This window comes from Schistocerca serialis, chromosome 5, assembly GCF_023864345.2.
Source record: "Schistocerca serialis cubense isolate TAMUIC-IGC-003099 chromosome 5, iqSchSeri2.2, whole genome shotgun sequence".
NCBI lineage: Eukaryota > Metazoa > Arthropoda > Insecta > Orthoptera > Acrididae > Schistocerca > Schistocerca serialis.
Window position 1 is genome coordinate 107,404,728 of NC_064642.1, and position 15,912 is coordinate 107,420,639.

Genomic DNA, 15,912 nt, shown 5'->3' on the forward strand with positions numbered 1-15,912 from the left:
TCCCCTTACGACAACTACAAATGACAGCATAAAAATGCAATTCATGTGAGGACCAACAGCGTTACAAATATTTAAAAACTGCAGAATACCCAAGTTCTCAAAATTTATTTGAAAAATTGTGTACATTCCTGTTGTGAATTTGTTAAATCCACGACGTTAGCTCCACAATGTGTCAACTTGCATTGTCTTTGCAGCTCAAACAGTAATTTTTTTTCTCTCCCACGATGATTTACTGCTATCATGAAGACTTTACACAAAATTTGTAGCGTTTCTGCTGTTTCATAATCTCTTTGTTCCTATTCATACAATACCCTAACATATCCAGATTTTGTGACTTAATGCAGCATATAAGTATTTTCTTCAAAGTTTCACTTTCGCCATGTAAGTAACACGTACATTATAAAACGAAAAGACAGTTCTGTTATGAGCTATGTTACTAGAAATTGGTCGACAGCTCTTATTTAGTCAGTAAAGTAAATTATGCAAGATGAGCATTAATCAGTTGTTTTTATATAAATGTTCTGTATTTTCATGCTAGTTTGTAAATGTTGTTCTATTCTGTCGTTAAGTGGCGACGAATTAATTTTTGTTAGAGCGTCGCTAAATGTTGGGCTCTGTGGAGACGAGAGAAAAGATTGTTGTCACTGTGTTGTCGACCTTCATGTCAGGCCTGATTATTATGAAGTGAGAAGCTACTAACTGTGTGTGGTATAAACTGTAGACAGAAAATGTTATTTGTAGCTGCTGTGAATAAATATCAGTTCGACAAAAATGAGCAAGAATACCAAAATGGCTGATTTTCATAATGCTCGCAGGTAGTCATGTACCACATACTAATCTCAATTAACAAAACCTGCTTGTTGTCTTGGGAAAACAACCGAAGTCGTCGATATGCAAGCAAGAGTAACTTATAACGTGTGCATATACAATTTGTCAGCTATATAGAACATGTCAAATTATATTGGTAGGAGCGTAAAAAGAGAGTACTAGTTTATCGAATATTTAACTGCAATCTACGAGTGTCGTGATGATGCTTATTTCAGTTATCTAGTTATTCGATAACTGTAAACTTTTTGCTTGGTACTTATCATTGTAAGTTTCACGCAACAGTAGAGAACTCCACAATGCATCTTCAGTACATTAAAACACGTTAATGCAGATTTATAGTGCAGTTCTATGAGGCATCAGAGTATGGAATTTTATATTTAATACAAAAGTGTGGTGGTGATCAGTAAGCAGATCTTTGTGGTATTTATGTATGGAAAGAAACGTTTTTCTCCTTTGACGTATTAGATTTTCATGTAATTTTACACTATCACTCTTAACAGGACGAATAGTGTTGTACAAAGGTAACAGTGCATAAGCTCACTTGATAGGTATTCCTCACTGACACTACTACGTCTGTATAATCTCATTACTTCTTCAGTTATTACCTATACAACCTATCTAGCCATTCCAGTAATACATCATCACATAATCTACTAAAATATTCAACTGTTTAATGATTCAACCACTTAAATACTGACAATTTAACGTTGACCATTTAATATTTGCGGCCTGCCATTTTCTGTGTAAGCATTTATCGTTTCCCTGTAAAAACCTAGCAATTAGAATGCGTTTTAGGGTGTGTGTGTGTGGAATGGCATGGCTGAGCAGAGGAGTACGGAGGAAGAAGAGAAGGATAGTGAGAGGGTGAAGTTGAGATGGACAGAGACAGGGGTGGAGGAGATAGAAAGATAAAGATGGGACGAGAAGATGGACAGAGAGAGAGAGAGTGGTGTGGAGGAAATGGACGGGGAAGAGAGCGGGAAATGGGGGAGAGGAGGTTGACACACAGAGAGAGATGGGAGGAGATGGACAGAGAGGGAGGAGAGACACATAGCCAGAGAGCCTGTGGGGAGGAAGTGGACAGAAAGGTTTTTGAGGAGGAGATGAATGGAGAGAAGTGGGTGAGGAGATAGTAAGAGAGAGAGAGAGAGAGGGGAGATGAGAAGATGGACAGATCTGGAGGATGGGAGATGAGGTTAGTAGATGTGAGAGAGTAGGTGGATTGGAGATGGTCAGAGAGAGGCAGGAAGAGTTGATGGACAGAAAGAGGCGGGCGGAGTAGACGGACAAGGAGATGAGGGAGGAGATGGAAAGCAAGTTTTGGGCGGTGATGGACACAGAGAGGGGGTGCAGCAAATGGACAGCAAGGGTAGATAGGAGGAGACAGATGCTATACATGTGGCACATGCCTGAAAAAGCGAAGCTGCCAGTATAAAGATAGTGCTTCATAATTAATAGTGTTTGCCCTTTTATTATCACGTATTTATAAAGTGCTTTTTTATAGATCTGTTGGATTCAAATTTTGCAATTGATTTTAAACAAACATCTTAGTGAGCTAGTGAATTGTAACTGCACACATAGGCCAGATCTGTGAGCTAGTGAATTGTAACTGCACACATAGGCCAGATCTGTTAAACAATGCAAAATCTGTTCTGTGCCAATCATCAAGGATTCCGAAAAAAACGGTCCCTACTCGCTCTGTTCGTCCACGATATAGGCGGCCAGGTAGATGCTGTGTTCCTATTCTTCCAGAGGGCATCTGATACAGTTCCCCACTCCCGACTAATGAACATAATATGAGCATGTGAAATATCAGACCAACTGTTTGATAGGGTTGAAGAGTTTCCAGTAAACGCAACGTAGCATTTCATTCTACAGATGTAAAAGTAGCCTCGAGCGCGCCCCAGCGGAGTGTTATAGCACCATTACTTTTCACAATACACATAAATGACATACTAGAAACGTCAGAAGTTCCACGAGATTTAACGTACTGCGAATACGTAGACAAAAACTATCCTTTAATGAAGTCACATTCTTCCATGTTGTTAGGCCACGTAATATTTCTTCAAATGCTCGACGTTTCGACACCTCTGCACGGTTCGTCTTCAGGATCTTGTAGTGTCCACTGTTCTTTGAGCACTTTCAGATACCAGTGTAGTCTTCTCTTACATAGGGCAGTGCTAGAGAGGTCTGCTCATTAGTTAAAATAACTTAGTGGCACTGGTCTCTGACAACGCTCAATTTACTGTGAAAACCCTAAGATCGTGAAGAAGATCGAAACGACGATCGTTTGAAGAACTGTGACGCCGCCTAACAACCAAGAGGTTTTAACGTCAATAACATCGGCCACGAAACTCTGGAAACTTACATAGATCCCTTACTGTATGGTTGCACAATGGCAGAAAAATCACGGAAAGCAGTCACCTCTATAAAATATCTAGGAGTATACATTCAGAGCAAACTGTAGGGGAACGACCACATGAAATAAATCTGAAATAGAGAATATCCAAAGAACAGTAGCCTGTTTAGTAGTAGTTTATTGTAGTAAGCGCAAAAGCATTACGGAGATCATCAACCTACACCAATGGCAGACGCCGCAAAACAGGCATTCTTTGACGTGGCCGGGTTCCGAAGCGTACGTTCCTAAAGGAGTCGACAAATACATTGATTCCTCCTACGTACATCTCGCAAAGGAGCTCACATGGAGTATTACCAAAGACCCTGAAGATCGTGCTTACCGCGAAGTATTCGCGACTGGAACAAATGTTTCAAATGGCTCTGAGCACTATGCGACTTAACTTCTGAGGTCATCAGTCGCCTAGAACTTAGAACTAATTAAACCTAACTAACCTAAGGACATCACACACATCCATGCCCGAGGCAGGATTCGAACCTGCGACCGTAGCGGTCGCTCGGCTCCAGACTGTAGCGCCTAGAACCGCACGGCCACTCCGGCCGGCACGACTGGAACAGGGAAGGGAAGAAGTGACACTACTACGCAAAGAATCCTCCACCACACACTGCAGTGTGGCTTGCAGAGTGTAGATGTAGGTGGAGACTTAACTCGGTTTCTTGTCTGTCTGTGCCGGCCGCGGTGGTCTCGCGGTTCTAGGCGCGCAGTCCGGAACCGCGTGACTGCTGCGGTCGCAGGTTCGAATCCTGCCTCGGGCATGGATGTGTGAGATCCTTAGGTTAGTTAGGTTTCAGTAGTTCTACGTTCTAGAGGACTGATGACCACAGCTGTTAAGTCCTACAGTGCTCACAGCCATCTGAACCATTTTTTTTCCTTGTCTGTCTGTCTGAAAGAGATGGTGCTGAAGGTGAAATGCGTCAGCCCATAGCTGAAATGCGTCAGCCTGTAGCTGCCGTGGCACATTTCATATTTATTTCTCCTGATTTATTGTGTCGGAAACTGTTTCTCTTCTCATACCGGATTAACAGATATCCGATGCTGATATAAATGGTAATACCAGTGACTTTTAGTACTGAACTGCCAACACCCGTCTCAGTTTTACCTATCTGGGTAATTATTGCCTATCCTCTGTTTCTGTTATTACATACTTGCCTGGACCATGATGAACAGCGGAAGGGATGAGGAGAAGGTCAGTGACCCTAACGCCCCTCTGACATGCTAGAGAGTGAAATCCACCGTTTATTCTGACTTCCAACTTCTGAAAAAAGGGAGAGAAAGACCAGCTCCAAGAGAGTGATATCTGTTATTCTCACAGGAACCTATCTGGATCTGCTCTGTTACAAATCTTTCCTTGCCCTTATGAGTGCGGAACTGCGTCAGTCAAAGGCAACTCCAAGTGGAGTGAGATCAGCCTTTATGTAGAAGAGAGGGAAAGTAATTCAGTGCCTGATCTTTAAAAAAAATTAAAAAAATAAAGAGAGAGAGAGTGAGGCATAGACTGGCAGTTTCTCAGAATTTTATATGCAGGAAGAGAGACCACTTTCTGGAGTCTTATTGAAAAACATATAAAGGAGACTTCCGATTAGTGGAGTTTGCAGGGAACGGAGGGCAGGGAGCAAGCTGTAGATCAGTTTAATTCAGTCTTTGCTTCAGGTTTTTCTATTTTTCGTTGACGACTTCGGATTGGAACGCCAAACTCGCTTAGGGGAACTTGAAATTCTGGCTTGGATATGTGGTGTAAGATGACTGATTTTCCGGAGAGAGGTTGCAGCTTTCAGTTGCCGACATTTAGCTTTAGGCAGCTAACCACCCAGTTTGGACTCTCCAGCACAAGAATAATGGTGAGAATCTTCAGCACAGCGAAATGGGAATACGATTTGTTAGCTGTTTGTTGTCACACGGTTTTTCCTGAACTAGGTTTCGTGTCTTATTTAACATTTGCATAGGTAGCCGAAGACTCATCAATGACAGATCGATTTGTGTTAGCTCAATGTGGATTTGATATGCATTTCTGGTACAACTCAGCAGTTCCTGTAGGTACATCCACGGTCTGCTTACTAAAGACTTATGAGGTGATGATAATTTCATTTCCACTTAATATTCGTAGACTTCATCAGAAGTAAGCCTGTCATTAGTTAAAATTGTTATATATTTAAAAATGGCAGTTTACCTTTCTCTTCGTTTAATTTCCTGGTTCTTCTTTTTCTTGTGCCCTTGTCCTTCATCGGCCCAGGGTCTGTATAGTTCTTAACAGATTTACTATTTTTAATTTATAGGTTAGCAGGACGCCTTTATTGTCACCATTCAATTCCTCTCCCCCCCACCCCCACCCCCACCCTGTCTGCATGTGATTTATTGAAGTGATAGCGAGGAAAGCTTTTCTAAACGTTTGCGAATCGTGTGAGTGTGAGGCAGGCCTTGGATACTAGCCCGGTATTCGCTCATTGAAATGTGGGAAACTTCCTAAAAACTACAAAAAGGCTTGTTGTCATATCGCCTCCTGACATTATCCGTCTGGTGGATTCAGTCTACGGCTGGAGCGGCTCGCTGGAGCAGGTAACTGGGCAGCCGTGTCATTTCTTGTTCCCATTGACGCATTTGCTAAGGAGAATATCGTAATAAATTAGACTCAATTTGGCCTGGTGTTTCATTTCAGTGGTTGGTCTTTCCTCTTTCTTGTTACTGATATTCATTATTCCATCGTGCCACAAAGTCATACTCCTGCTCCCAGATTTTTTTTATATGGTTATCGAAACTTTTCTATTAGCTGCGCAAATCGATAATGCCAATACTATTGTTGCAAATATCTACAGATAAAAACAAAGGCAAAACATCTGATGATTCGTAGGACAGACACCAGATTTATTACAAACACTATGGAGAACAGACTGCAGAGGTTATTTTTGGTAAACCTTACATGCTCTCACGACTCGTTTGTGAGAAATTTATAACTTTTTTACTACCTTAGAAAATAGTACTGCACGTCATTCATTACTGAAAATAATATTCCAAACAACTAAGCTTTTGGGAACCCCAGTAACATGCTCTTCTCAGTTCAAATTCCCATCAATATTTATAACTCAAATCTTCGAGCATTCTGCTCTATTCAGCGACTCATGATCACATGCTACTTTATTATGTGCATTATTTTGTCTGTTCCGCATAACGAAATGCACGGTGTACTTAGAACTCAAGCGGTAAACCCATTTTCCCCACATTGTTAACAAATTCTCTGATCAGATTTACAAAACTTTTGTCAACTGTAAAGAGAGCCTAGTCATTACCTACGAGGTCTTTGACAGATATAGGGAACGACAGAAGACAAACGGACCCGACGTGCTCTTCGGTTACTTCTGTATTCTTTCTTTCCATAATTATGGAACATAGCTTTTTACGTTGTATTCTGTTAAAACTGATTCATACCATGTAAATTTTTCAACAGTTAACGTTGACAGCAAAATCTCCCCACTCTTACTCGTAGTGAGCGATCTGTCACTGTTTGTTGCTACAGTGCCTCTAACCGGTAGTACGCCAGCTGCATCACTGTATCACTGTATGTACCACTTTAACGACTACTTTCAACAACTCTCTTGTGGTAACACATTTCCTTCAAAATCACAATCGATGCTAAAATAATTACTTTATCTTCCTGAGCAGTTTCGTGTCATTCATACGTATAAAACGTTTACCTTGCGTATGAATGGGAAACTCCATAGGCGACCGATTGCCATTAACTGTGCTCAGCATACATGCTGCCGATGCGTATGTGTTATGAGAAGTTCTGAAGCTACGCCACTATTAGATTTCCATCGGGAATCAGTGCTTTACAGAAGTATTGAATAGTCAATCAAAGCCCATAGAAGTTCATTCGAAGTCCGCTACGCTGGCGGGAAAATCCAGGACTTCTTCTCGCAGCTCTCATGACAGGAAAACCAAATCTCACTTCAGGTGTCATAGAAGAGTGTGTAAATGTCAAGTCTAAAAAAGCACATGTGATCTGATTTGAAGTGGATGAAAATTTCGTGTTTTCATAAGGAATGAGAACGTTAAAGATCAATGAGAATCTACAAAAGATGAAGTCGTATTTTACAGATTTTACATTACAGATGCCGCTAACATCATATCTTAACATTATATTTTTACATGACGCAGTTACCATAATACGTATTTCACAAGTCTGATCCACTTTACCCCACTACTTTATGTAAAGTGGACCACCTGTATATTTTCGTATTTAAACAACAGTATCCCGTCCACGATGAAATACCGATCATTATTAGAATTTTTTAGAAGAAATAATGATGCACAAGTTGAACATTAATAAAACCGACAAACTGCGGGTGCGGTTTCCTGACTGGAAATAAAGGAAAAATATCCTATGAACATGTGTGCAGAAACGCGTCGTTGGCATTGTAGATGGCGCTGACGAATAGCAGTTCGTGTCACACGTGCCATGAGTTCCTTGTGTGTGACTGGTTGTGTGTGAGGCGCAGCATACCGAAAGGAGAAGAAGGGTCCGGTATTCGTGTCAGAAACAATCGGAGGTGGTATTTGTGTACGGCCAAGCAGGTGGAAACGGTCGAGAGGCAGCACGGCTACAACAAAGCAAGAAACTTCACAGACATCAACCTCATCACTACATCTACGTAATTACTCTGCTATTCACAATAAAGTTCCTGGCAGAGGGTTCAATGAACCACCTTCAAGCTGTCTCTCTACCATTCCACTCTATAACGGCACGCGGGAAAAACGAGCACTTAAACTTTTCCGTGCGAGCCCTGATTTCTCTTATTTTATCGTGATGATCATTTCTCCCTATGTAGGTGGGTGCCAACAGAATGTTTTCGCAATCGGAGGAGAAAACTGGTGATTGAAATTTCATGAGAAGATCCCGTCGCAACGAAAAACGCCTATGTTTTAATGACTGCCACTCCAATTCACGTATCATGTCTGTGACACTATCTCCCCTATTTCGCGATAATACAAAACGAGCTGCCCTTCTTTGTACTTTTTCGATGTCATCCGTCAGTCCCACCCGATGCGGATCCCACACCGCACAGCAGTACTCCAGAATACGACGGACAAGCGTAGCGTAAGCAGCCTCTTTGGTAGACCTGTTGCACCTTCTAAGTGTTCTGCCAATGAATCGCAGTCTTTGGTTTGCTCTACCCACAATATTATCTATGTGATCGTTCCAGTTTATGTTATTTGTAATCGTAATCTCTAAGTATTTACTTGAATTTACAGACCTCAGATTTCTTTTAGCACTCATGTGAATAACTTCGCACTTCTCTTTATTAAGTGTCAATTGCTACTTTTCGCACCATACAGATATCTTATCTAAATCATTTCTCAAGTCGTTTTGATCATCTGATGGCTTTACAAGACGGTGAATGACAGCAACATCTGCAAACAATCTAAGACGGTTACTAAGATTGTCTCCAGTGTCGTTAAAATAGATCAGGAACAATAGACTTCCTTGGGAAACGCCGGATATTACTTCTGTTTTACTCGATGACTTTCCGTCTATTACTACGAACTGTGACCTATCTGACAGGAAATCACGAATCCAGTCGCACAACTGAGGCGATACTTCGTAGGCATGCAGTTTGATTAGAAGACGCATGTGTGGAACTGTGTTGAAAGACTTCTGGAAATCTAAAAATATGGAATCAATTTGACACCCCTGTCGATAGCCCTTGTCACTTCATGAGTATAAAGAGCTATTTGTGTTTCACAAGAACGATATTTTCTGAATCCGTGCTGACTATATGTCAATCGTTTTCTTCAAGGTACTTCATAAAACCCTACTGCAAATCGACGTTAGTGATATAGACTTGTAATTCAGCGGATTATTCCTACTTCCCTTTTTGGGTATTGGTGTGACTTGAGCAATTTCCCAGTCCTTAAGTACGTATATTTCTCAACATTTCAAACCCTTTTCTGGCGTTTATGGCATTAAAGGTCCTTTTCGACAGACAAGAATGATGGGAGGCGACGGACTGCGCGCATATGAGAGTTGGGGGACCGGGTTACACAGGATATTGTGACAAACCCTGGTGCAAGTTCCAAGCAAGTGGCCTGCCAACATAGCGTAAGCCAAAATAAGATTATGTGTATCCTGCATGACAATCGCAACTATCCTTATCACCTGCATTCCGATGGAAGCCACTCTGAACATCTGTCTTGACATTAACGCGATGTAGCTCTCTAATGTGTTCCAGGACCTTTTATTGGCGTTGCACGCACACCGTCCATTTTGGACACATGTCAATAGTACCTTTTTTCCTCTATTTCCAGCCAGGAAACCGTCCCTGTAGTTTGTCGGTTTAAATAATGCTCACCCTGTATATTTGAATAAAAAATTTTTACATTAAAACTACAACTAAAATACAGTTTGATTACCAATGTTTTTAAGAACTTGAACACGAAATCAACAACTTAAAAATGTTATAACATCGCTTATGGCAACTCTATCTAACTCACATTTTTTACACTAATGTCAGACACATCATATCGGCCCCTCCTCAAATCTTGCTTTTTTACCTTACAGGTAATGTTTGTAAGCTGATATATCATGACGAAAAATTTACCTAACCTTAGTTTGGTAATTCTGTTAGTAAAGAGATTGTTTAGCGTTGTAATGATATCTGTATTTTACAGCCTGTAGCGTAGCGTGCCTCAATAGCTTCGTTCAGTGCAGTTCCCTGTGAGGGAGCCAGGTGCCTATTTATCGGCTTCCAGGGAGAACAATAATTTGATATGCTGCCATAACCTACTCATTATGGAGAATAATATTCCGTGAAACGTGTAACACAACAAGACAACTATTAAAGCTAGAAACTACGTACACGTCATGAAACTGCCAACTCATGGCGCGCAAATAACCTAGTATATATTGTTCCACTGTTTGAGAGTGTGGTCGCTTGGCAACCTCCTACGAACTTTGCACATAATTCCATATCTTTTCGAGACTTTTCTCGCTGACAGTAAAAAGGCGAGTGAAAGTAATAAAAGTTTCCATTTACTATATTTTTAAATTATAAATGAAGAAATTCCTCCAGCTGTTTTTAAGGTGTCGATTTTATTTTGACAACTAGTTTCAGCGTTGTAACAACGTCGTCTTCAGGCCCGTACACTTGTTGACGTCAACTGCGTGCGGCTGATATTAGAAGTTAGCGGTGAGATACGGACGTGCTCCGTGCGGAAGGTGAAAGTTACTAACTACCTTCCGCATGGAGCACGTCCGTATCTGCCACTGACTTCTAATATCAGTCACACGCAGTTGACGTCAACAAGTGCATGGAACTGAAGATGACGTCGTTACATCGTTGACACTAGTTGCCAAAATAAAATTGACACCTTAAATACAGCTGGAGGAATTTCTTCATTTTTAATATTAATTTATACCAGCTGACGTCCCACTGTCCTCCCTTTCAAATATGGATGTATGAAGATTACTATTTTTTGTTGTTCACGTTGTAAAACTTCGGAATCATGCATGACGTTTCGATTTATTACTTTTATACCAGTAAATCTATTCGCAAAACGAGGAGATATTGTGCCGTAAACGGTGAGATGCGCGAAAGACCAGATTTTTCTTAAAACGGAGCTGTTGTATGTATGGTACATCGATTCTTTGCATAATCGGGTTGTGTGGGTGACTAGTAGAAAAAGAGTAGGGATTTAGGTACCCATTTCTCTTACGATATAGAAAACCATACAAAAAACTGGAAACGGTGGACCACTAGGAGCTGGAAATTATAATGTGTCAGATCACAAAGAACGTAACATGCCACTCAGAAAGGATAAATTAATTTTATTTAAAAAGTTGTGGAAGCTATTGTGATGAATCTTTTATTAAACGTGAAATTTGACAAGCTCTGATCTACAACAATCCAAGAAAATCAGCAATAAGGTTTTACTTCTCCCAAAAGGCTTAATACAGATTACAGATTTAAAATCGTGACACTGTGTAGAGCTGTACCTCACTCAGGTGGTGGTTCTGTCTCAAAACAAATTCAAGTGCTACTAAGAAGAACATTTCTGTTAACTAATGTTAAAGAATGTATAGTACAACCTTTACGTAGCTGAAAGGAGCATTATGATTAGTCTTTTAAACAAGCAGCAGTTGTTTCATCAAAGAGCCAATGATTAGGTGCAAGTATCCGAACACTGAATAGGGTGGAATGCGAATCTCAGGCAAGAGAAATTGTAACAGAGTGCGCTGTCTCACCTTAAGTTTTTATAATAGTTTTATAAAGGAATGCATAAATAAAATTTAAACAAGAACGCCCACATGGTTTGAAGTAGTACAGCAAATACTTGAATGTGATTTACATTAATCCTGAGTACAAAACCATTTCCACGTAAGCAGCACATATAATATTCAAAATTCACGAAGATAGATCAAAAACCGTTAGACAGGAACTAGACAACCGAAAATACAGATATATATATTTATTGTTATCATAAAATCTAGTCATCCACAGAGCAACATGAGAAACCGTAGACCTGCTTCTGTCGGTATAACAACAAGTTCACTGAAGATGTTCATATATTACTGAAAGCCATGGATTTGCGTATCTGTGTCCGCGGGTTCAGTCTCGTGCCTATTATGAATGGAGTGACCTATATTCTAATAAATACGACTAAGGTTTTCAGCAGGTGCGATTGACCTTAGCTCTAGAGCATTTTCATTCCAAATAAATGTTATGTACGAGAACGTACTGAAAGTAGTGCCTTTTAATTTTATGTGTGAAAACTGTTCAGGTTTTTAATGAAACAAACGTTATTAACATTCTCCATCTTTATTCTTCATGTCTACATATTTTATTTATCAGCACTGTCAACCTGGCGACGAACACATTTCTTCCAACGACAGACCAGTTTGTTGATGTCAACAATGGTTTCACTTTGTTGACGGAGCCACAGCCTCACTTCTGGTGGCGCCGCTTCAACAATATCAAAATGAAGACCTCGAAGGGGTTCTTTAAATTTTGAAAACAGATTAAAATAAAATGGTGGGAAATCTGGACTGTATGAAGGCTAATAGACGACAGCAAACACAATGCGTCGGATTGTTGCAGATGTCTCAGCGCTCGTGTGTGGACTGCCATTCTAATAGTAAAGGAGAGGATGCTCCACATGGGCACAAACTCTTCACATACGAGCCGCGCGGAGTGGCCGCGGCGTTAGAGGGGTCATGTCACGGATTGCGCGGCCCCTCCCGCCCGAGTTTCGAGTCCTCCCTTGGGCATATATGTGTGTGTGTTGTTCTTAGCATCAGTTAGTTTAAGTAGTGTGTAAGCGTAGGGACCGATGACCTCAGCAGTTTGGTCACTTTAGAATTCACACACATTTGAAAATTCTTCACATACGTGCTTTTGGTTTTCTGAGGGTCTGCCATGTTACATGCTACAATTCGGAGCTCTCTGGCGGCGATGGTTGCAATTGGTGTAAGCAAAGAGTGAAAGTCGAGAGAGCAGTATGCATGACATTTAATACCTGAATCGACAACGAGAACACAATGGCCGGCCGGAGTGACCGTGCGGTTCTAGGCGCTACAGTCTGATGCCGAGTGACCGTTACGGTCGCAGGTTCGAATCCTGCCTCGGGCATGGATGTGTGTGATGTCCTTAGGTTAGTTAGGTTTAAGTAGTTCTAAGTCCTAGGGGACTGATGACCTCAGAAGTTAAGTCGCATAGTGCTCAGAGACATTTGAACCATTTTTTTAAGAACACAATAAAAATCCGGAGGCATTACTTCTCAGCTCCCCTTTGTAGATCTTAATGTAACATTTTTGTTGTGACCATTGTGTGCGCAGGGTCGCCACCGCCCACGGTGCAGTGGTTCCGCGAGGACGAGCCTCTGGGAACGCTGGGGGTGGTGCTGCCGGACGGGTCAGCCGTGCGTGCTGACGTCACTCTGGAGGGCCTCCAGCGGGCGGACCTGAACACGAGGCTCACCTGCCAAGCAGCCAACACGGAGCTCACCGCGCCCATCGAGGACTCCGTGCTCGTCGACATGAACCGTAAGGATCAATATGTTCGGTGTCCTCTTAACCATGGAATCGTTTGTAGGGGAGGAAATCGTATTTTTTTCTCTTGTTGTTACAACGCCGTCAATTCTCATAGCTCTGGCATGTAGCTGAATGTCCAAATCTGTTGGTGCGAATTCTCAGTGATGCCTGCACAGTTGCAACAGTAGTATGTAGAGATGGCAGTGACTAGAGTTGGTGGCTTGCATAACTCCCCTACAAGAGACACCAATGACAACTCAAAATTTGTACAGTCATCGACTATTAGTTTATTTACTTGAGGACACTCACAACGAAATACTCAGAAAACGTAAACTAATCAATTTCGTTTAGAACTCAGATTTGCATATGCAGCATAAAGTTCTACGGTTGTACCACTTGTCTGGTGTAGCAGTAAATTATGTACACTAACCTTGCTCATGAATAAGTCTGTTAGTGGAAATAGTACTCCCTGGTATTAGCCTTCACATACAGACAGATAATGAGGGTGGCGAAATTTTATTTATTATAGATGTAGAAGAGTATAGATCCCTATCAAGCTTCGCAGCAGATGCAGCGTCTGGTTAACCTTTACCCGCCAGATACAATCTACTCTATAGATAAACGTCTCATAATTCGCTTCATTGGCACAAGATGACACTGAAAATGACAATTCAGTATGGAACAGTTAGCAACACATATTATTAAACACTTGCCATTAATGAAACTTTCTGCCAGATTAAAACTGCGTGCCGGACCGAGACTCAAATTCGGGTTCTTTCCCTTTCACGGAGCATTGCCCTACCGACTGAGCTATCCAAGAGCAACTAACGACCCGTCCGCATAGCTTCACTTCTTCCAGTGTATTGTTTCCTACCTCCCAAATTTCAGAAAAGCTCTCCTGTGTAACTTGCTAGGCTAGTTTCCTGGGAGAAAGGATATTGGGGGGACATGGCTTGGCCACAGTCTGGGGCATGTTTGCGGAATGATGTTTTCACCCTGCATTGGAGTGTGCGCTGATATGAAACATCTTGGCAGAATAAAACCGTGTGCCAGTCCAAGACTCGAAATCGGGACCTTTGCCTTTCGCGAGTAAGTGCTCTACCGACCGAGCTACCCAAGCAGGACTCACCAGCCGTCGTAACATCTTCACTTCCACCAGTAGCTCCTCTCCTACATTCCAGTCTTTACATAAGGTCTCCTGTGAATTTTGCATGAATAGCACCCCTGGAAGAAAGGGTATTGCTGAGATACGGCTTAGGCGCACAGCCCGGTGGATGTTTTCAGAATTAACTTTTCACCCTGTAGCAGAGTGTGCCCTGAAGTGAAACTTTCTTGCAGATTGAAACTTTGTCCTCGACCGACAAACGAAATCGGGACACTTGCCTTTCGCGGACAAGAGCACTACCAACTTTTTTAAATAAAATATAGCTCATTTCTGGCAAGTACTCTACCAACTCAACTATTGACCTATTTTTTTAATTTTTGTAAGAGCTCATTCGCATTTTTAGTTGTGATCATTTGCCTAAACTTCTTTTTTTTGTTTTTTATAATAACATCACGTTTATTGGAAAAGAGTGATTCCATGTCTTTGTTTTTACAATTCCCGTTTAACAGAAATATGGAATTTAAGTTAAAATAAGAACAGAAAAGTTTGTTGTTAAGAAGAGCAGTGTAATTTACTAACAAACAATATAGAAAGGAAACTTCCGGTAGTACAATATAGGCCTAAGAACGACGACCACTTGAGAACATCAGAAAATAAACTTTATCTGGTCCCAGTGTTCCACATTGGGGACTCGTATATGTGTTCTCGGGATACAGTCTTGTTCAGTCGTCCGTGCCAAGAATCAAGTCATTGTCCACCAGAATCAACTTCTCGTAACTGGTGCTACTTAGTTTCAGATACACACACACACACACACACACACACACACACATACACACTTGAACACACCGTTAAAGTAATTAAGAAAGGTGTGACTAAATTTGGAAATTTATTGCAATTGCTCGTGTCGTTCCTGCAAGGAAGTCCCAAAGTCAAACAGTACTTTGAGACCGTTCCGAGAAGGATAGCGAACACGAAATCCTCTGATCCACTTAATCGTATGTGTCTTTGATTGAAGAAAGTACGTCTTAACAGTCGAAGGAGCATTTCAGGCTCGATTGCGTGAAGCGGTACTCGGAGACAGAAGGCAAGCATCTTGAGAATTAGGTCATGTGAGTACATCTGCAGAACGTCCACATTCCAGGCAATGTTCATCCGTGTCTTTTGCATGCACATCGGAGAGCCAGGCAGAGCAACATTTTGCAGTCTTTGTCTTGTCGGAAACTGTTCGTTGACGACGACGTTATTGGTGAAGCAGATATATGTACAGTATTTAACAAACACTTTCTAAGCTTTGCTGGTGTATTAAATAACAATTTAGTTTCTACAGGGAATCATATAATTCTCTTGGCAAATGTCTTTCCGAGATTGAAATCTGAAATACCCCTCTGCCATACAGAAAAGGGGGAGATTGGGTCAATAATTAAATCACTGAAGACTAAGGACTCTCAAGGGTATGATGCAGTGCCTAGCATAATATTAAAATACTGTGCTGCACACTTTAGCCCTGTTCTTAACCATATTTGTAATTTTTCCTTTAGGAAT

The 15,912-nt window shown here is 41.3% G+C and overlaps 1 protein-coding gene across 1 annotated transcript in view; it reads left to right on the top strand.

Annotated features, from left to right (window-relative positions):
- Positions 1-15,912, top strand: part of LOC126481773 (hemicentin-2-like) — a 705,691-nt gene that overhangs the window by 513,258 nt on the left and 176,521 nt on the right. Inside the window, exon 5 of the mRNA XM_050105728.1 lies at positions 13,068-13,274. Coding sequence (XP_049961685.1) covers positions 13,068-13,274 — 207 coding nt within the window. The remainder of the gene's footprint in view (positions 1-13,067; positions 13,275-15,912) is intronic.